This window comes from Neophocaena asiaeorientalis, unplaced genomic scaffold, assembly GCF_003031525.2.
Source record: "Neophocaena asiaeorientalis asiaeorientalis breed wild unplaced genomic scaffold, Neophocaena_asiaeorientalis_V1.1 scaffold521, whole genome shotgun sequence".
Classification (NCBI taxonomy): Eukaryota; Metazoa; Chordata; class Mammalia; order Artiodactyla; family Phocoenidae; genus Neophocaena; species Neophocaena asiaeorientalis.
In genome coordinates this window covers 1,599,204-1,619,153 of record NW_020174712.1, presented here as the reverse complement: position 1 = coordinate 1,619,153, position 19,950 = coordinate 1,599,204, and the positions used below count along the sequence as shown (strand labels likewise).

Genomic DNA, 19,950 nt, shown 5'->3' with positions numbered 1-19,950 from the left:
GACCACAGCAGTGAGAGGCCCGCGTACCGCAAAAAAAAAAAAGACCAACATTCAAACACTGAAGTTATTTTAAACCAAAGTGTTTTCAAGAATCATATTTATAAGACCTGAAAGTAAAATCCTGACAGAGATAATGTCTGCTTTACTTCATGATTAAGATAAAAAGTAAAGCAAAATATAAGCTAAATTTTTAGATAAAAAAATCTAAAAAGAAGACCCACCAAAAGCCATTTAAAATTTTACAATCTAAGAAATAACTGGTAAAAATAACTTTCTTATAATTTGTAAAAGTTAGGTAATCACTAATAATCTATTATTTTATAATTTTATAAGTATGAAAGAAACAAATATCTAATACTCAACTAGATTCAATTATCTTTTGTGACTCTGACATTTAGGGTTTAAAGATTAAGGAAAATAATGGGAAAAGGACCAAAAATGAGAACTGGCAAATGAGGTGAAAATAACATTTGTATAAATGAAGATAACTATGAGACTACAGAGGAACCAAGAAAATTTGCCCAGAGATGGATAAACAACTCAAAGTTCTGTTTGTGAAAATAAGTACATATCTGAAGTATCTTCCTAGGGCATGAAAGAAAGCTGAATTCAAAGTCAGATAAGGATTGAACTTCAAGGTTCTTCCTCCTCAGAATAAAACAGAGTTCTGAAGCTGCATTCAAAGGGTTTAAATACATCTAAGAAAAATATGTAAAAAAATGAAATAAAATGGAATAGTCAAAACTTAAAAGATTCAGTATATATTCTAGGTTATTTACCTTATAATATAGCCCACAAGGTGGTCTGTATGGGGCAGTACAAACAAAGACTTCCCCGACAGTTCACACGCATTGCACAAGGCTGCAGCTCTTTCTGAAGCAATGACATCTTCTCCTGTTGACAACAAGTGCCATAAAGAGAGAAAATAATTAATGCATTTTTTCTAAATGGACATTTCCCCAAATCAGGACAATATAATTAAGAAAAAAACCCAAACCACTTTTCACCACGTCTATAAGACCCCTGGAATCCTTGAGAGCTCTGTGGGGTGCTTAGAAGTTACACAGTACATATATGTTAGGAGAACACTGTGGAATTTTCTACTAGGCCAAGGCAGGCCAAGTAATGCCAACAGATATACCGCATAACTGTTTCAAAACCGTAACTAAAAATGGAAGCAATAGTTCATGAAAGTTGTTTCCAAAACTATTTAAGATGCTTCAAGTTTCAAGATAGAAACAAAAATAGTATTTTGGCTTCTGAAGTCTGAGATGGTAGAAGAAATACGCATTTGAAACCAGGACATTTTCTTATAGGAAACTAGAAATCCTACAGCATTTTTCTTTGCTCTACTGCAAATTAAGAAAAAAATATTACGTAAGGAATATAATTTCAAATAGATCTCAGATAAGCAAAAAACCTTCTTTTTTAAAAATCAAGTGAATAACTCTTTTGTCAATTGACATGTGCCTCCCTGGAGGGAAGGGGAACTAGGCAGCAGGACTTGAGAAGATCTGCACTCTTTAGTGTTTTTAATTTTTACAATAAGCATTTACTCATGCATTATTGGTACTTTTTAAAGTTAACACACCATATTTCCCATAACTGAATGCGTGAAAGATTTCAACATTAAAAACTAAGCCTCCTGGTAATAAGAATTGGGGGGATAAACCAATCAATTAGTTATTAATTAACCTTTTGCTACCTGGGGGCAAAGGGGTTTTCTTCTGAATCAGAACCACTGCAACTTTTGTGTTTCTCCCTTGTAAACTCTGCCTGCAGTGGAAAAATAACAATAAAATTAATTAAGTAATTAAACTGTTTTAACTTAAAAAATGTATTCAAGACTACATAAAATACAAGCTTGACAATTCAAAGAAAGACAAATTGCAACTTAAAAACCCCAAGATTGGGGGAACTCTTTTCCTACATACAAAGAAACACACATGCCACAAGGATTTAAATTTTAAAAGTATAATCTCAGATCAAGCTTCTGTTCCTTACAAAAACCTGCTTTAAAGGCAAAAGTTTAAAATATACTTCAATTTAAAAGTTACACTGTAACTTACTTCTTTATAGTGATAGAGTAGTCATCCAAAAGAATTACTTTGAAATAAATGGTGATAAAGCAAAAAGTGTTTTATGAGACTAAACAGCAAATCACTATATCTCCCCCCGCCAAAAAAAAATTATAAATGCAAGAAAAAGCATTTGGAACTTCAGGTCAATTTGTCTTAGAAATTTCTTCACATTGCTTACCATTCCTTAAGTTAATATTAATGCTACCTGTTGGAAGTGAACAGGTTTCATTGGAGGCCAGTGATCCCCAAATGACTACTGCAGACTTAACGGCACTCAGCTGCCTTCAATAAATGTCAGTAAACTCCAGATGTGAGTCTGACCCAACACAGTCAACCTGACAAACGGGACATACCTAACTATTTCCACTCTGGTCGCGCACTCAGACTGCTTTTCTTTCCACTGGGGCTCATCCCAGTCTAGTTCGTAGAACACAACCACCAGGGCTGGCACCAGATTCAGATGTTTATTCATCCAGCCTGTCTTCAGGATCCCTTTGGGAATGTACCATTCATACGAAGTTCTCTGCAAACATTAGCCAAAGTTGAAAAGAGGTATTTTGACAACAAGAACAGCAGAAATCACCTGCTATGGAGTGCAGGCACTTTCTCTGTATTTATCTCATTCAGTATACACACGCCGCATTTCTAAGATGAGGACATTCAGGCTTACAGAGATCAGGTAAGAGCTAGCAAGTACTGGAGGTAGCATCTCAACCCTAGAGCCAGTACCATTTCCATTTAAAGACTGACCAAAGCCAAAGCATTTCTAATGATGTCAAGGCTTTCAAATACCCTGGAAGTAAACAGCCTTCTTCCCAATAAATTCTACTTATATTCCTCACCATCCCAGATTCCGTTCTTGTAAAAGCTTCTCAAATATTCTCTAAAACCCAATATGGCTTCATCTGCTTCAAAGTCGTGTCACCAGGATGGCATTACACCTCACTTGTGGGTGAAAGAAAAAAATGAAGGACAATTCTTAAATACAGAAGCGTAAGGGCAGTCACTGGGGGTCAGTGCTAAGTGCCAGGTCGTGGGGAGGGGATGCCCTGAAGAAGCCGGGTGAAATCTCAAACTACCCCCAAAGCACCCGCACTGGCCAGACTACTCCAGTTCACGCTGGTCCAACAGTTATTCCACATGAGGAAAGAGAGGACAGGAAGGAAATCTGACACAAAACACCTTGGGAACTCAGGAAAGAACCAGGAGGAAAATGAGGATTCTGAAGAATGAATCCAGGAGGAAAGGGGTGAGTCCTGCTGGGTCACTGGGCTTCCTTGACACAAACACCACATTAAAAGAAGTGTGTAAGAGCCAGGGGTGCTACTGCTCCCACAGTTTCAGAGAAAGCTCATAGTTCCTGGCGCTGGATATATGAAACTGTGTCTGTGGTGTGTGAGTCTCAAACACATGCAAAAGAATCAGCAGGTGACCAAATCTACAGGGCCTGCACTCCCCCGAGTTGAACTGAGGACAGCCAGTATTGACATGCTTAATAAACACCCCAGGTGATGACATACTTGGTCCAAAGACCAGTCTGTCAGAAACATTGCTCTAGGGGGGGAAGAAAAAGTAGGCAGTTTATTTTAATCAATGTGTCTTATTAACTGACTTTCAGATCAACCTGAAAAGATTACAATAAATGACAAATCAGTCAATGTATACAACTTTCTTAAAAAGCAAATTGACATAATAAGCAATACACGTGTATGAGTTGCTATTATTAATTCATACTATCATCATTCTAAGTATTTTTTTCTAAGTAAATCAGAGTCTCTACCATGATGTTCATTCTAAAAGTCAGTTTTGAACTTAATACCCCTCCTATTCCACACTGAATAAACTGTTTTAGTTTATGTAGAACTCATCAAGGACAGAGAGTATGTATTATTTAGATTTTTATCACCAGCCTGTTGCATAGTTCCAGGTACTCTAAACCAAAGCAAGTGCTCAAAATGTGTCTGTGAAATCAAACCAAACTGCAGAGACTATGGATTTTATAATGATACTGGCAATGGTGAGACCTTCCTTTTAGAGAGGCCTTTGTTAAAATTATGGAGCCTTGGGGTCTCTTTTTAACAACAAATAAAAAATGGAAAACCTAGGCTCATAGGATAGAAAGCTTAATAATTATAAAGTAATTATTCTTCTGGAGTAAAAAAAAAAAGGGGGGATTATTAGATACATCTGTAGTATATTACATACAGGAAAACGTCTGGAGTTTTCTTCATGCACCTCTGTAACCATACCCTTGATAAACTCAGGGGTTTTCCTGCACAGATATAGGAACAGAAAAGATACACACATGCAAAGAAAGAGACAGACAGAGAAGGAGAGTCCCCTTGCAATCATAATGTCATTACCTTGGGTCTACATTTGGGATACTCATGGTCACCTGGGAGCACCTTGAAAGAAATCGGTACCCGATCAGCCCTCCGATTGGCACAGAAAGCATCCCAGACAGCTCGATGGACAGCATTATAAACCACATCCAGGCCTGTGAGAGTAACAAAAGCCATAGGCCGACAACATAATTCCACAGGGAAGTCCCATTGTGTGGGGCTCATGGTCAAGGTGTCAGGAAAATTCTGAAATACAAATGTTAATACGTTAATAATTAATTTCTTAAAAGCCCACATCCACATCTAACATATGAACCTCCACCATTTGAAAAACATTACAAAAAGGCGAAAGTCTTTGAGTGTCTACAAACTGTCGAGCAAATCCAAAAGAAGAGAGCAAAAGGGCAAACTTTAATTCTTGAATTGGACCTATTAAAATTTATTAACTATTGGTATAATATTTTAAAAAATCTTTCATATACAAGGGTTGCAGTCAACTTTAAGACAAATCACTATTTCCAGTAACATCTCAAAACCACACAAAACTTTGGGATAAACAGACCAGGAAAGCAGGAGGGTGATCAAACTTCTGATTTCAGTTATAAAGAAAAACAACGATTGATTTACATATACAATAAAGTGCAACTATCTCTAATTTCTCTGTAATTGCTAACATCTAATTTCTGATTTCCTGAGATAGCATTAAAATAATATGCTAATTATCTAAGTAGCTATGTTTTCTCATTTCTCCACAATTAATACAAATGTACTACTTAAAGGAAAATCTACAAGGGCAAAGCTAATAATAAATGGAAACCTCTAAGAGGACATGTTTCTACTGTGCCCTTTAGCTGAGAAGCGGTCTATATCAATCCAAGATGCACTACGTTTTGAAAAGCAATTATATTAAAGTGTTTATTGCGAACAAAATTATTATATTTTAAGAATAATTTCTCATTTTCAAAAACATGTATCACATGGTTGGTTTAAAAGGTGATCTCCACCAGTATATCATACAGGACTCAAATACAACTTCTGTGAGAAGTTAGGAGCACTTAGGCCACCACTTGATCAGCAAAACAGTATTTTTAACTGAAAAGTTAATTTAGTAAAGACTATTAGGCTTGTCACACTTAAGTACTCATGGAACGATGGGTACTAGATAATTGGTTTGGAAAGTCTATCAGAAACGACAAATGTCCACAATAGACAGAAGTTTTAGAAATGCTTAAACAGATATTCTGAGGACAGGATTAAGGTACGAGAGCAGAGGACTGCATGTTCAGAAACAGATTCTAGTTCTAGAGAATTTGGGGTGAAAATAAAAAAGAGATGGTCAAAACACAATTTAGGTACCACTGCTTGATCCCAAAGAGTCTAGATTAGAGCCCTAAATACTCACTTCCTTTAATAACCCCAGAGGCTCAAGAGAATTCGCTGTGTCCTTTGAATATGGAGTGGAAATAAGGGGAAACAGAAATTACGTTTAAATCACTTAAAATCACAATCCTGTCCAAGAGAAATATAATATAAACTACATAAATAGTTTAAAATTTTCTAGTAGTCACATTAAAAAAGTAAAGAAAGGGATGAAATTCATTTTAATAATATTCTACTTAACCAATATGTCCAAAATATTACCAATTCAACATTACTATAAAAGTTATTAGTGAGATGTTTTACGTTTTTTAATACTATGTCTCCAAAGTCTGGTGTGTATTGTACACTCGGAGCGCATCTAGCCTATTTCAAACGCTCAATAGCTACCTATGGTGACTGGCTACTATACCAGACAGTGCAGCTCTAAATTACGGTAACTCTGTCCCAAAATAACTGTACGAAAACTGTATCAGAAATTCTTGCCACACTGTACCTTAAAAGCGTTGGCATTTGAAATGGTTGTGCCTATTCGGTGGCAAAAAATGGGAAGAATATCAGCAAAGGACAAGTGCAGAGGTTGTATGGATCTCGATGACAGCCTATAGGAGAAATTTCCAGATCTCCTGGAAAAAAACCAATGAAGCAACTAACCAAACCATGACCTGGAAGGAGGTGCAGAAGTAGGAAGCGAACACTCTGGATGGGAGATCGTGTAGTGCAATGGAAGTCGTCTGGAAGCTGGCGTGGTCATAAAATTATAAGGAAGACTCTTAGAAAGAATGACGGACTGCAAAGAAAGGTGACCTAATCCAAGTGGCAGGTTACAAAAAATAATGCAGTCACTATTTTTTAATTAACGGAGGTTCGGGATGCAGGACACAAGGCCAGTAAGGATGGGATTCAAAGATGTCCAACTACAAAACAATCAAAAGAGGAAGGACAGTTTGGGGCCGGGATGGCGAAACAAAAGCTGATGCTGAGGATGCGAAGCAACTGCCCAACTTAGGAAAGGATACCGCCCCAGGGTCGCTGAATCCTGCTCCGGTAGCTCCAATGAAGAAACGCTGCAGCTCTAAAGGCAGACGCTATCTTCCTCCTCTCCTCCCCTACCCCCCCTTAAACCTGGAGGCCCTAGAAATAGGTGTGTCTTTTCTTTAGAAGCTAAAAGAGAAATGCACTCGCTGATGCTGTACGAAATCACAGGCCCCCCCAAACCAGCATCGTTAAGCGCTAGCAATCTCCCTCGGCGGTCTCGCCCGGCCCCACTGGTCTCCCGACCCGGACTCACCCAGGCCGCACGCCCCGAGCCCGCTGCAGCTGTGGCCGGTCGCCGCCAGCCGGGGGAGAACCAGGGGAAGCAGGCGGGGGGTGTGGGTGTCACAAAACGCCGGGGGCCGTCCCTACCACCACCGCCCCCGTTCCGGTGCCCACAAGCGAGACTTCCCAAGGCCCATCCGCGCAGGCACAGGAAGCACTTTCTGGGCTTGACCGACAGCGCCCTAGGCCAATCGCCGTCCCGGAACTCTACGCTGCTCCACTAAGCGTAAGGAAGACGCTCCGCTTCCTAGAGGAGCAGGAGCTGGGGGCGGGGAGAGAAGGAGCCAATAGGAGAAGCGAGAAGGAGGGGGCGGGGTCTCTGCCGTTACCGTCTTTCTCCCTCTCCTGCTACTCGCTGGCTCCACTGTTTCGGAGGCCGCTGGCTCCTCGCTCGCAATCCTCCGCTGACGGCTTCGCGCTGCCCGGGGACCGGGAACCCGCGAGACTCTCGTCTGCGGTGCTAAGGGTGTGCCTCAGCAGCCCAAGGCGCAGAAGAGGGACGCCCCGGCCTTGGGGCCACTGCCCTCGCATTATTTTCGTTGTCGCGAACGCCGTCCGCCCGGGAGGCGCCCCGTGACCGGCGCGATGAGTGCCAACGAGGACCAGGAGGTGAGTCCGGGTGGACGCTCCTTTCCCGCGCAGGCGGGGTGCCCCTCCCCGGCCCCGCGCGTACCCTCGCCTCTACGGCGGCAGCCTCAATGAGGTGCCCTATGTTTGCGGGTGTCCTGCGCGGAGAGGCCCAGCGCGCCTACCTGGGTAGGGGACCACCTCTGCCCTTCCTCCCCCGCACTGCAGTTTTGAGTTTTGCAAACCCTAGGGTTCCCCCCAGGTCTCCTGATAACGAGGACGAGTGTCCTTGGCCCGCGACCCGGTGCACTTGGCTCGCCTTAAATCCCGTGTGTTGTTCAGCGCCTGTGTTCTGAGTTAGGCTCTTTGGGAATCTAATCACCTTTACATTTTAAAATCTGTTGGCTGGTAGAGAAAGTTAATTGAGTTAGTTAAATTTCTGGTGCAGGGAAATAATGACACTAGTGTCTTCTGGCCATATTGCGTGGTGGAAGGAATCATTTAATATATCCATCTGATAGTTGTCCAGTGGATACGAAGTCTGTTTTGACCATCCATGTACTACCGGAATTGTATGGTTTACACTCAGATATTTTCTCGTGAAATGCCACTTTGACATTGAATCATATGATATTAGAGTTGTAAGTAGGTGTTCACTTTTCATTTAGAGTATACTGCTTGAAAGTTAGTACTTTTACATGACACATGTCATGGAATCGCGGTATTGGAAGTTACCTTTAAAGAAGACCCAAAGTTCAACAAGCTGTGATGTCTGAATCCTTCTAAAATATTCTTGTCAGTTGAGTTTCTAAGCTAAGGCGTGAACAGTTCTTACTGTGTAGCATAGAGCGTATAGTGTAAGGTTTCTCAAAGTTTGGCCCATGGACCACCGCCTAGAACCGTTTGGGTGGTTGTTAGAAAAACAGTTACCTGCACTCTAGCTCAGATTTACTCAATTGAAATTCCTGCGGTGAGAACCAGCCATCTCCATTTAACAGTAAAATAGCATCTTCTTCCACAGGACAGTTTTTCAGATGTTTGAAGACCATTTTCCTGCCCAGTTTTTCAGACCTCCTCCTCTCATGCCAACTGGTTCCTTTTAGCTCTTCTCCATTTGTTCATTCTTTTTAGTTCCTTCACTCTTCTGGAATTGTGTATCTGTGGACACATTATAAGTTTTTTTATGTTCTTTTTTTAAAATTGGGGCATTCCAGTTTTCTACAGTTAGATTTACTGTCAAAAACCCTTAAAGTGCTTTATGCAGAGCAGTTTGTCTTTCGTCTTCTGCTCTGTATGTTTAGGTACCTAAGGACAAGTTCTTCTTACCCTGTAAAGTTTCATCTTGTTAGCTTGTTTTTAAAGGGCTTTTAAAATTCTGCTGCTGCTGCCAGCATGATTCACTATCCCATCAAATTGTCATCCACAAATTTGATAAGCCTGCCTCCAATTTTTGTTCCTGTCCAAGTCATTTAATTGAGATATAGGGAAGGATTAAGGACAGAAGGAGTAACACTACATTTTGAGTAATGTTGTTTTTCTAATCCCATCTCAGTTATTCCTTGATCCAGTTTGAATTCTTATATTTTTTTTTCTGTGAAGGTAGCAAGAGAAACCCATGGGGCCTTGCTGAAATCCAGGTAGACTGTTTTGTCTCTTTCCCTAATGTACCAATCCAGTCACCCTCCCTAAGAAGGGTTGTGAACCTTGTTTTTCATATTCTTGCCAAGTCGTAGGGGCTACTCCTTAACTCTGCTGGGTCCTCACAAACTCTTTCTTTAGTGATCTGTCTTAAAATGTTGTCCATGTAGGTCAAACTCACCATCCTGTAGTTTGTAGAATTCTCAACATGCATCTTTTTGAAAACTAAAATATCTGCGGAAGTGCAGTCTTTCTTTTCTTTACCTCTTCTGAGGTCTTTGTCAGTAATCACGACAGTGATTGGGTCTTCTCAGTTGTAAGCCCACAGCATTCTAAGAAGTATTTCCAGCCAAGGATTGCTAGTTACATTTTCTCTTGCAGTCCTTTTTCCCATCTTGGATAGATACTTGTCAACCTCTTTCTAACTACCATTTTTTAAAAGTTCTTTTTATTGTCCGTAAGTGTTTTTTCAAGTTTTGTGTCCTTCTGTGGTAGGGATTACAAATATAAATAGTATGTGTAAATCATGGGGAATGACTGTGTTTCATCTCGTCTGCAAGTTTAATGTTCTTTCTACCCCAGGCTAGCCTTTAGCAGAGTGAGAAAGTACAGGCTCTGGAGTTGCTTTAAACTGAATCTTATTTTCCTCCCTAGTAGGAAGGAGAAAACAGTAAGATCTTTGATGTGAGATTGATGTGAGAATTAAGTGAGATAATCCACTGCAAAATGCTTAGCGGTGCCTGGCGCATAGTGTTAAAGAAAGGATCAGGGTTGTGATGTGTTAGTATAGCACCTGGGTCATAAACGTCGAACGCCATGTAAGTCAGCCAAGTTTTACGCTGTTGAGTGGACTTGAACCAGAAACAAAAGATCCTCTTTTTCTAATCCGTTTATATGACTAAACAACGCTCCTGTGATTCATTTCTTTCAGATGGAACTGGAGGCATTGCGTTCTATTTATGAAGGAGATGAAAGTTTCCGGGAATTAAGTCCGGTTTCATTTCAATATAGGGTAAGACCTGGCATGAATAGAAGCACTTACTACTTTGTGGGAAAAGATGAAAGTTGCTTTTTAAAATGCTGGGGGGTTTTTTTGTTTGTTTTTTTTTAATTTAGTGGTTTATACTTATTATGTCTTTGGATTTGCTGAACCATTTATATGAAAACTCATCACTATGACATGAGTTATTTTCAACTTTTGAAAACTTAATTCAGAAACTTTTAAAAACTAAGATAAACGTTTTTATTGTAGGAGAATTTTAAAATGTTAGAAACAGAAGAAACATTAGAAATTATGTGGTTTTACCTTCTAATCTTAAAGATAACTTCTCAGTCCTAACTTCCCAAGCTCCCACAGCCGATATTGATAAATGTTAGGGTTAAAATCCAGGTCTCTAGTCCAAGTCTAGCATTCTTTTTACTACCCTATAATTTAGTCAAGAAAAGTTGATATTTTCTTAATTCTGTATTACCAATGTGCGTGAATATTTTATGAGTATGTGAAATGTCAATTTTTCTTTAAAATAAAGGTTGCTTATAACTCTTTTTCAACGTGGAACAGTACCAGTATTTTATTTTATAAATAAATAACATAAACCGTTTATCTGAATGATTTTAAGTAGTAGTGGGTGGTATGGAAAACTTTTTTTATAAAAGACTTATGCAAGATTTATGGTTGTTAACATTGTCACCATTTAAAATAAATTGTTTGATGGGCTTCCCTGGTGGCGCGGTGGTTGAGAGTCCGCCTGCCGATGCAGGGGACGCGGGTTCGTGCCTCAGTCCGGGAGGATCCCACATGCCGCGGAGTGGCTGGGCCCGTGAGCCACGGCCGCTGAGCCTGCACGTCCGGAGCCTGCGCTCCACAACGGGAGAGGCCACAACAGTGAGAGGCCCGCGAACCCAAAAAAGAAAAAGGTTTCTCCATTCCTATAGAATGAGGACTAAACTCCTCAGCTTGACACCCAGTGCCTTCTGTTTGCTTTGGACTGTGTCTCCAGACTTTCCTGGCACTGGCATCTGTTAGACGTGATACCTTGTTAAATGTTTCCCTGCACTGTCGTTACTACTCTGTCTTGGGACACGTTGTTTGCTCCTGCCCTCGCCTCTCCTCCATCATGCATCCTACTCTTCCGTTAATGCTTACCCCAAGCCTCCTCTGTGGCGTACGTGGGCCATGTCTCCTCTCTGTCCCCTGACTTCAAAGTAGGATCGACTAGTCCCCATTTCCTCATGCTATGTTCTGTCGCTTTGGAACTTTTCCTAGTGCTGCAGTTTAGTGAGTTGTCTGAAGGTCTGTCTCCCTTGAAGACAGTAGTGCTCTTGTCTCTTGGGTGACGCACAGTGTGAGGCGTGTGACAGTTTGTTTCTACTTATACTTTGAGTAAGGGTTTAGTGACTGCATAAAGCAAGTAACTTTTATTACTTTTTTTTCCTACTGTACAGCAAAGTGGAGTTCCCTGTGCTATACAGCAGCTTCTTATTAATTATCTATTTTATACATGTTAGTGTGTATATGTCAATCCCATCTCCCAATTCATCCCACCCACCACATTTATTACTTTTTAATTATCTCTACTTAAAACACAAGCATAAACCGATGACGTCCATTATGCAGGTAATCAACTTATGTAAGTATAGCAACAGATCCCGAAGTTTATTTGACATAATTTCTAAGCCTCACCTTATATTGATGTGGGGTATGATTGAGGGTAAGGAGATGTGAATAAAAACATTAGTGGTCAGAAAATAAAAGTGAGTCAAGTAACAATTTAGGGTGAAAATTTTTTAAGTCTTGACTGAAGTTTAATATTAAGTATTTAAAAACCCACAAAGCAGCACATATACCAAAAATACTACAGAAGAGATTAGCATTGCCCTGTGCAAGAATGAGATGCCGATTCATGAATCATTCCATAGTTTTATTCGAAAATCATCATTCTGCAACAACCCATGTGATGATTGTGTCAGGCAAGGATCCTTAATGGATACTGAAACCTTTGGGTGAAAAGTTGTTGAGAAACAAGCTATGCACATGGTTTTGTAGTACCACCCACAGATTTCTTCGTAATTACAAAATGAAAAAGATACCTTTCCATTGAAGAGGTCTGGAGAATATCACCCTAACCAAGTGATCAAACTTGGTATCACCACTAATGATTCTGGAAGATCTTACGTGCCTCATTATTTGGTGCTGGGGGAGTGCACCACATCGCCTCCCCAGTATCTTTATCAAAGCCATTTACCAAAGCCGTTTAGTCTGAATCTGAACAGAGGAAACAGTCAGTCCTGATCTGGGGACTTATACAAGAAAACTGGCCTAGGTTCTTTTTGTCATGAAAGACATTTAGGAGGTGGGGTGGGTACTGGGGACTGTTCTAAATTAAAACAGAATAAAGAGATCTGACAACCAGATATAATCCACGATCCTCAACGGATTATGGATTTGGGGGTTGAGGGAGTGCTTTGTTAAAGGACACTTTAGATACGATTGGTGACTTTTAATATAAGTTATGAATTAGATAATATTTTTGTATCAATGTTGAATTTCTTGGGTGTGTTAATGGTTTTGTGGTTATAAAGGAGAAGGTCCTTATTCTTAGGATACTTTAGTTTAAGGACATTTCATGATGTCTGCAGTTTACTTTCAAATGGTTCAACAAATGCCAAAGGAAAAAAATCACATACATTGGGGAAAGGGAGTTGGTCCTATAGTGGAAGAAAGAGAAGGCAGGTGGAATAATAGGTATGTGGTGAATAAGATACGTGCCAGTGAATGTTCATTGTTCTAGGTTTTCTGTAAAAGCTTTCAAAATAAAAAGCTGGGGAGAGCAAAAGAAATAGAAAAGATACCTAATTCAGGTCAAATAGGTGATCAAAACATACAAACTTCCAACTATAAAGTAAATAAGTTGTGGGGATGTAATGTACAACATGGCGACTGCAGTTGATAATACCCTATTGTGTACTTTGAAAGTTGCTAAGAGAGTAGATCTTAAAAGTTCTCATCACAAGAAAAAGAAAATTGTAACCATGTGTGGTGATGGATGTTAACTAGATTCATTGTGGTGATCATTTTGCAATATATACAAATATTGAATCATATTGTATACCTGAATAATATAATGTATGTCAATTATACCTCAATTTAAAAAAATTTTTTAAGTAAATTTACTTATTTATTTTTGAATGCATTGGGTCTTTGTTGCTGCACGCTGACTTTCTCTAGTTGCGGCGAGCGGGGGCTACTCTTTGTTGCAGTGCGTGGGCTTCTCACTGCGGTGGCTTCTCGTTGCGGAGCATGGGCTCTAGGTGTGTGGGATCCAGTAGTTGTGGCTCACGGGCTCTAGAGCGCAGGCTCAGTAGTTGTGGCACATGGTCTTAATTGCTCCGCGGAATGTGGGATCTTCCTGGACCAGGGCTGGAACCCGTGGCCCCTGCATTGGCAGGGGGATTCTTAACCACTGCACCACCGGGGAAGTCCCTAAAATTTTTTAAAACTTTTTCAGGAGTTTCTGTCCAGCCTAAGGCACTCCTTTTCCTTATCTCTCTACCCTTTCCTTTTTTCTATAAATTTTACATTTCATTTTCTACTTTCTTGGGATCGTGCTAATGCATATCAGTTTACCTGTTCTTAAAGCCTCTTATGATTTAGCAATTGGAAAACTTAAGACAAAAATGAGGTGTTTCAAGTTCGTGGATTTTCATTTTTGTCCATTCTCTTCTTGTTCCCATAGTTGATGTCTTATCTTTGTCCTCAGAAAGCTTTGATGAAACAAAAAAATACATGTGTCAGACATAATCTTGGGGCTCGAAAAGATTGGAGGGCTGATGAGAGAGACAGGTCATGGACATCAGCTAAAGCTGTTTAAAACAGCCTAGGAGTGAGTTAAAAGACAGATTAATCAAAGACTGAGCCCTCACCCTCTGCTGGGTCTTAGCCCAAACCCTGAACTTTTCAAGATATGACGACTGATCTGATCACGAGCATTGGAAAGAAGTCAGCATTTTAAAGTTCATCATTTAATATTCTGCCTTGGTAGCACTTTTTACAAGCCTAAGATTTCCCTTTTCTTCAGATAGGTGAAAACGGTGATCCCAAAGCCTTCCTAATAGAGATTTCCTGGACAGAAACCTATCCCCAGACACCTCCAATCATATCTATGAACGCCTTTTTTAACAACACCATGTGAGTAGTGTTCCGTTTTCATGAGGTGTTTTCTGTCGGGGGGTGGGGGCAGGGTAACTGTCTCTCTTACTTTTCTCTTAGCGATGTATATCTTGTGCATTGCAGATCATCAGCTGTAAAGCAGAGCATATTAGCCAAGTTACAGGAAGCAGTGGAAGTCAATCTCGGGACGGCCATGACCTACACATTGTTTGAATATGCCAAGGACAGCAAAGAGCAGCTCATGGAGAATCACCATCCTGTCCATTCGGCTGTGAGCAGGGCATTCAGTTTCACCATACTTTGTTTGTTTTGGTTTCACTCTGCTAGTAATTCATTTTTGCTAGTTATTATTTTTTAAAAATTGGAGGGAGACTTTGTGTTAGATTTAAAATGATAGTCACATCTGAGTTAAATAAGAACAGTGAATTTTAGATTTCTTAGTGTCTGCTTATCTTTAAAAATGAAATTATATTCTCTAGATTTTACCCTTCACATAAGCCTAGAATACTTCATGGGTGTGCCAGAACTGAGCTGTGTAGAACCAAATACTTTTTCAAGTGTACTTAACATCTTCATAAAGCTCAGATAGAAGATTTCTTACCTAGTGCTGAAATACATATGAAATTACGTACTTTCTCCACGAGGCTTATTTAGCTGGAAGTAGTCCTGCCACAGTTCAATTGGAAAGTGTTGCAGCTTAAGGAGACTTCATTAAATAGGAAAAAATTATTTTATTTGTAGAATTATTTTAGGAAATAATCATCTTTTATGACCTTAAGCAGGTATGTGTTAGACCCCTTTGCACCAAGTCACGCACTCCAAGACTTTCAGTGGTCAGTATCAGTTGAGTTTTGTCTTGTAAACCAAAGGCCACGAGCAGTTCTGGCTTCCATGTTCCCCATGAACACAAATGGACGCTGACAGGCAGCTGGAGAAGCAGTGGAGGGCGAGAGCTCCTGGACCGGGGGCCAGACCGCATGGCCCTGAGCATGCACTCCTTTGCTGTGTGATTTCGGGCAGTTTCTTAGTCTCTCTGTGCTCTGTTTTTTCATTTGTAAGATGGGGATTATAATAGTATCTACCTCGTGAGATTGTACTAAGGATCAAATGAGTGATAGCTGTACAACATTTACGGCAGTGCTTGGCACGTAGTGAGCATTTTAAGTTTTGTCTATCTGACTACATGACCCCAGATATTTAAAATATTTCCTTCATTTCCTCTGGGAACCAGGAGGTTCTAAGTAGGCATATGTGATGTTTCTAAAGACATTTAACTTTCAAATACTAGCGCATTAACTGAATTGTAAAATTACCTTGGCACTTCAGAGCTTCAGCATAATCCTGGGATCAGATCTTGTTTCTCAGGGACCTGGTTATAACAGTATAACTAATATTATGGCCTTCAATGTGAACTTCTAGGAGAGTGAAACCAATAATGTGCTAAGGTTCCTGATCTAATAAATGAATACAATAATAAAGGATTCTTTTACTTCACAAACCTAAAAATTGTCAACTCATTTCAGGATATAGCCATATTTAGTGTAATTCAGTAAGTTTTAAGGCTTGAGTCTAAGAATTTGTTCTTTTTTTCTAGGCGTCCATAAGCAATATCATCTCAGTTGAAACTCCTAACACAGCCCCGTCAAGTAAGAAAAAAGACAAAAAAGAACAACTCTCAAAAGCCCAGAAACGTAAACTGGCAGATAAAACAGGTTTGTGTTATTTTTTTTCTTTGATAGCACACGTAACTGGGTTGCTTTTTGGTATCATATGGATGCTTAATAAGTATATTTAGATTTAGAAGATTAGTTCTCTATACTCTTCATTCTTGGAACATTTGGATCAGAGACTGTTTTAGGTCACAGACGTATATTGAAAATATTTACTACTACTTTACCACAAGAGATAAACATTTGAGAAGAAGGTCAAGTGGCAAAGTAACTATAAATGAATCTGAAGATTATAGACCATTAGAATAGTGTACAGATGTGTGTCCTACTGGTACCCTCTCTGACATGTTTGGAATTTTCCTGTTTGTTTACCTTTATGACAGATAAGTGTATTTTTGAAATTTTTTTGAAATATAGCTTTTATCTGAAATGAAGTCTGGTATACCATCAAATCTTAACACAAGAAATAATTTAATGTTTTCGTCTGTAGTTGACTTACTTATACAACAAGATTTAAGAATATATATTTTGTCCTTTTTCTTTATTTAACCTAAAACTTTGCAAATTGACATCAATCTGTAAACTTTTTTCCAGTTAAGGAAAATGAGGACGTTATCATGTGTGCGTATAGCTATTTCTATCCACATACACAAGTGTGTCCGTATACTGACGTCTGTATGTGTGTGTTATTGCTGTATGGTTACAAGCTGCCCTTTATTAAAAGAAGTGACCCTTTTACTTTGGTGAAGAGGTTTAAAATAACACCCTTTCTTTTATAAAGTTATGGTAGTTTTTGGTTGTTTATGTTTTGTTCAATGTCATTTGTGGCAAAATAAAAAGAAAGCAACCGTGTTGGCCCTCAAAATACATTTTTTGAGATCGTATTGGTTTATGAAATAGAAAATCTGGGACTCCATTATACCTACTGTCAAAGCAGCATTAAAGTCTAAACAACTGAAGCAGTAAATTGTTAGCCATTATAATCTGTTTTTTAGAATTTTGGTTCATCTCTTTCCAGAATGTTTTAGCATATATGTCAGTTAGTTTGTTACTGTTGCTTTCATACATAATGACGTACACTTGTTCCCTTCCATTACTACCTCCCTACCTCCCTCTCCTTGGTGACGCCCCCCTAAAGTCCGTATCTTCCTATCAGTGTGGTGCAGGAGCTTGTGACTTGAAACTTGCATTCTAAATAAAAATTTAATGGGACAGTCGTGGCATTGTGGGTGAGTTTTGGTTACCAGAATTGGTGATCTGTCCCTGTTCCCCCTTATAACCTTATAACCAGTGAGATAAGCTTCTTATCTGTCCCCGTTCCCCCTTATAACCAGTGAGATAAGATTCTTATTGGCATGAAGGAGAAAAGAGCCATTAGCATCTAAAATTGAGCTCCAGTGATACAGCTTTTCTCCTGTAAGAATCACAGGGTTAGTTTCTGTTTCTCTTACTATACAATTAATGTCCTTGATTTGAATGCAGATTTTGAAGGTTTCATAAAATGAGACATATATAGATACATGAAGCAAAGAGGAAATCAAGATATTTTAGATTGAAAATTTTTAGACTACATTTATTAAACTATTTTTCAAATTTGAATAAAAGAGTGAAATTACTTCATAAACTATAAATTCTTATAAAAGGGTTGAGCTCGCTTTTAAGCGCTCCCAACAGATTAAAGCCCTGATTAAAGAATGTCAGGTTAAATAATGGTTATTTTATCAGAGCACAGCAGTTAATAAATAAGTTGGCCCGGCGTCCTCTTAGGTTTGCAGGCAGACGTGTTGAGAAGGCTTCTTGTCTTGAGCCTGCTTCCTGGTATGAACACTAACTCACAAAAGAGCAAACTGACCCAACTTCTCACTTCAGTAAGCAAGGACCGTTTATTATTTAAATTTTTAATAACATTTGTTATGTAGAGTAGTATATAAAATCTTATTTAAATTTAAATATTACCGATTGGTCTTAGATATAAAGTTACTGTTTTCATCCTTTAGATCACAAAGGAGAACTTCCTCGAGGTTGGAACTGGGTTGATGTGGTGAAGGTATGTAATATTTATATTGCAGTCTTCAAAAAATTGTTAGTTATTACCATCAGTAATGAAATTTATATCTTCCATTTTCTCCCCTTCAACCTTTGGATTTTACTGGGATGTCTGTTTCCTTTTTCACGTTCAGCATGTAAGTATTTTTGAAATATCTTTCACATTTTTCTCTTCCCTACACCCTCAGTTTTAGGTTTTCTTTTTTTAATAATGGAAAAGTAGAAATGAGTTATAACTGCAGTAAAGTGTGCCTGTTTATGTAAGTACATCTTAAGAATAGATGTACTAAAATATGACTCTAAATTATAGATAATATGGAATTTGAAACAAGTCATGAAAAGGAGTGCTTTGATTTCTTAGTAGAAGTTAAGTATTTTTTTTGCGGCAGACCCTAAATGAAATTTCCAACCATCGTCAAGAAAGATTTTCTGTTTTTGTTGTTGAAAATTGTTTACTTTCCACTTGGAACTTTTTTTTTTTTTTTTTTTTTTTTCTTTTTTTTTTTTTTTTTTTGTGGTCGCGGGTCTCTCACTGTTGTGGCCTCTCCCGCTGTGGGGCACAGGCTCTGGACGCGCAGGCTCAGCGGCCATGGCTTACGGGTCCAGTCGCTCCACGGCATGTGGGATCTTCCTGGACCAGGGCACGAACCCGTGTCCCTTGCATCAGCAGGCAGACTCTCAACCACTGCACCACCAGGGAAGCCCCAAAGCAATGTATTCTTAAAGTTTATTTTGAAGCCAGCTGTTTGGGCCATAGGATGCCTTTTCTATAGAACCTATTTGAAGTAATTTTTGTGCTTCTAAAATCTAGTACAAAAATATTACCTGAGAGTAGGGAGCCATGAGCCACAACTGGAATAAAGAAACACAGTACACGCAGACCTTGTTTTATTTCAGTTCACTTTATCTTGCTTCGTAGATACTGTTGTGTACAAATTGAAGGTTTGTGGCAATCCTACATTGTCAGACGATGGTTTGCATTTTTTAGCAATACAGTATTTTTTGATTAAGGTATGTGCATCTTTTTTTAGACATCATGCTATTGCACACTTAATAAACTACAGTATAGTGTAAACATTTATATGCACTGGGAAACCAAAAAATTCGTGTGTCTCGCTTTATTATGATGTTTGCTTTATTGCGGTCATCTGGAACCCAACCCGCAAAATTTTGAGGTCGGCCTTTACTACTTCTTGCCTTCCTGGGAAGAGGCTGACCCTATACAAGCGATCTGTGTGGGTGGAGCTTCTCTGGCGTTCTCTCATTTGACTTGAGCCCCCGCCACTGATCCTTCATAGATACTTACCATTGTCCCAGGTGCACCTGTATTTATCTCACCAGCTAAGTCTGCTCTCCCCTTAAAATGCTGCCTGCTCCAGAAGGAGCTGTCTCCCAAATCAGAGTAAGGATCCATCTTTTGGGTGTGGCCCATCGCAGCCAAGCATGAAAAGGAGAAGAGTATGCATCATCTCAAGTGACCATGCGCCTCTTTCCCGAGAGCCAGAAGTGTCGTTTTCAGTGTTTTTGTTTTCGATGTGGACTATTTTTTTAAATCTTACTGAATTTGTTACAATATTGCTTTTGTGTTTTGGTTTTTTTGGCCGTGAGGCCTGTGGGATTTTAGTTCCCTAAGCAGGGATCGAGCCCACACCCCCTGCATTGTAAGGCAAAGCCTTAACCACTGCACTGCCAGGGAAGCCCCCAGTTTGTTTTTTTTTTTTTTTTTTTTTTTTTTGGGG

At 39.4% G+C, this 19,950-nt stretch overlaps 2 protein-coding genes across 5 annotated transcripts in view; one reads left to right on the top strand and one right to left on the bottom strand.

Annotated features, from left to right (window-relative positions):
• The window catches only part of TRAPPC11 (trafficking protein particle complex subunit 11), a 41,282-nt gene extending 34,012 nt beyond the window's left edge, over positions 1-7,270 (bottom strand). The window contains exons 1-6 of one of the 2 annotated variants that reach the window (XM_024759933.1): positions 7,092-7,219; positions 6,297-6,426; positions 4,445-4,669; positions 2,435-2,604; positions 1,706-1,776; positions 780-894 (exon numbers count right to left, since the gene is read on the bottom strand). In XM_024759933.1, the coding sequence (XP_024615701.1) occupies positions 780-894; positions 1,706-1,776; positions 2,435-2,604; positions 4,445-4,648 (560 nt within the window). In that variant the 5' untranslated portion in view covers positions 4,649-4,669; positions 6,297-6,426; positions 7,092-7,219. Of the gene's footprint in view, positions 1-779; positions 895-1,705; positions 1,777-2,434; positions 2,605-4,444; positions 4,670-6,296; positions 6,427-7,091 lie in introns of both variants that reach the window. The other variant, XM_024759934.1, reaches the window with a different exon arrangement.
• A 175-nt stretch (positions 7,271-7,445) lies between these two features.
• Positions 7,446-19,950, top strand: part of RWDD4 (RWD domain containing 4) — a 16,156-nt gene continuing 3,651 nt past the window's right edge. For 2 of the 3 annotated variants that reach the window (XM_024759936.1, XM_024759935.1), the window contains exons 1-7: positions 7,446-7,729; positions 10,257-10,337; positions 14,404-14,513; positions 14,619-14,766; positions 16,090-16,207; positions 18,163-18,212; positions 18,346-18,348. In XM_024759936.1, the coding sequence (XP_024615704.1) occupies positions 7,706-7,729; positions 10,257-10,337; positions 14,404-14,513; positions 14,619-14,766; positions 16,090-16,207; positions 18,163-18,212; positions 18,346-18,348 (534 nt within the window). In that variant the 5' untranslated portion in view covers positions 7,446-7,705. The remainder of the gene's footprint in view (positions 7,730-10,256; positions 10,338-14,403; positions 14,514-14,618; positions 14,767-16,089; positions 16,208-18,162; positions 18,213-18,345; positions 18,349-19,950) is intronic. The other variant, XM_024759938.1, reaches the window with a different exon arrangement.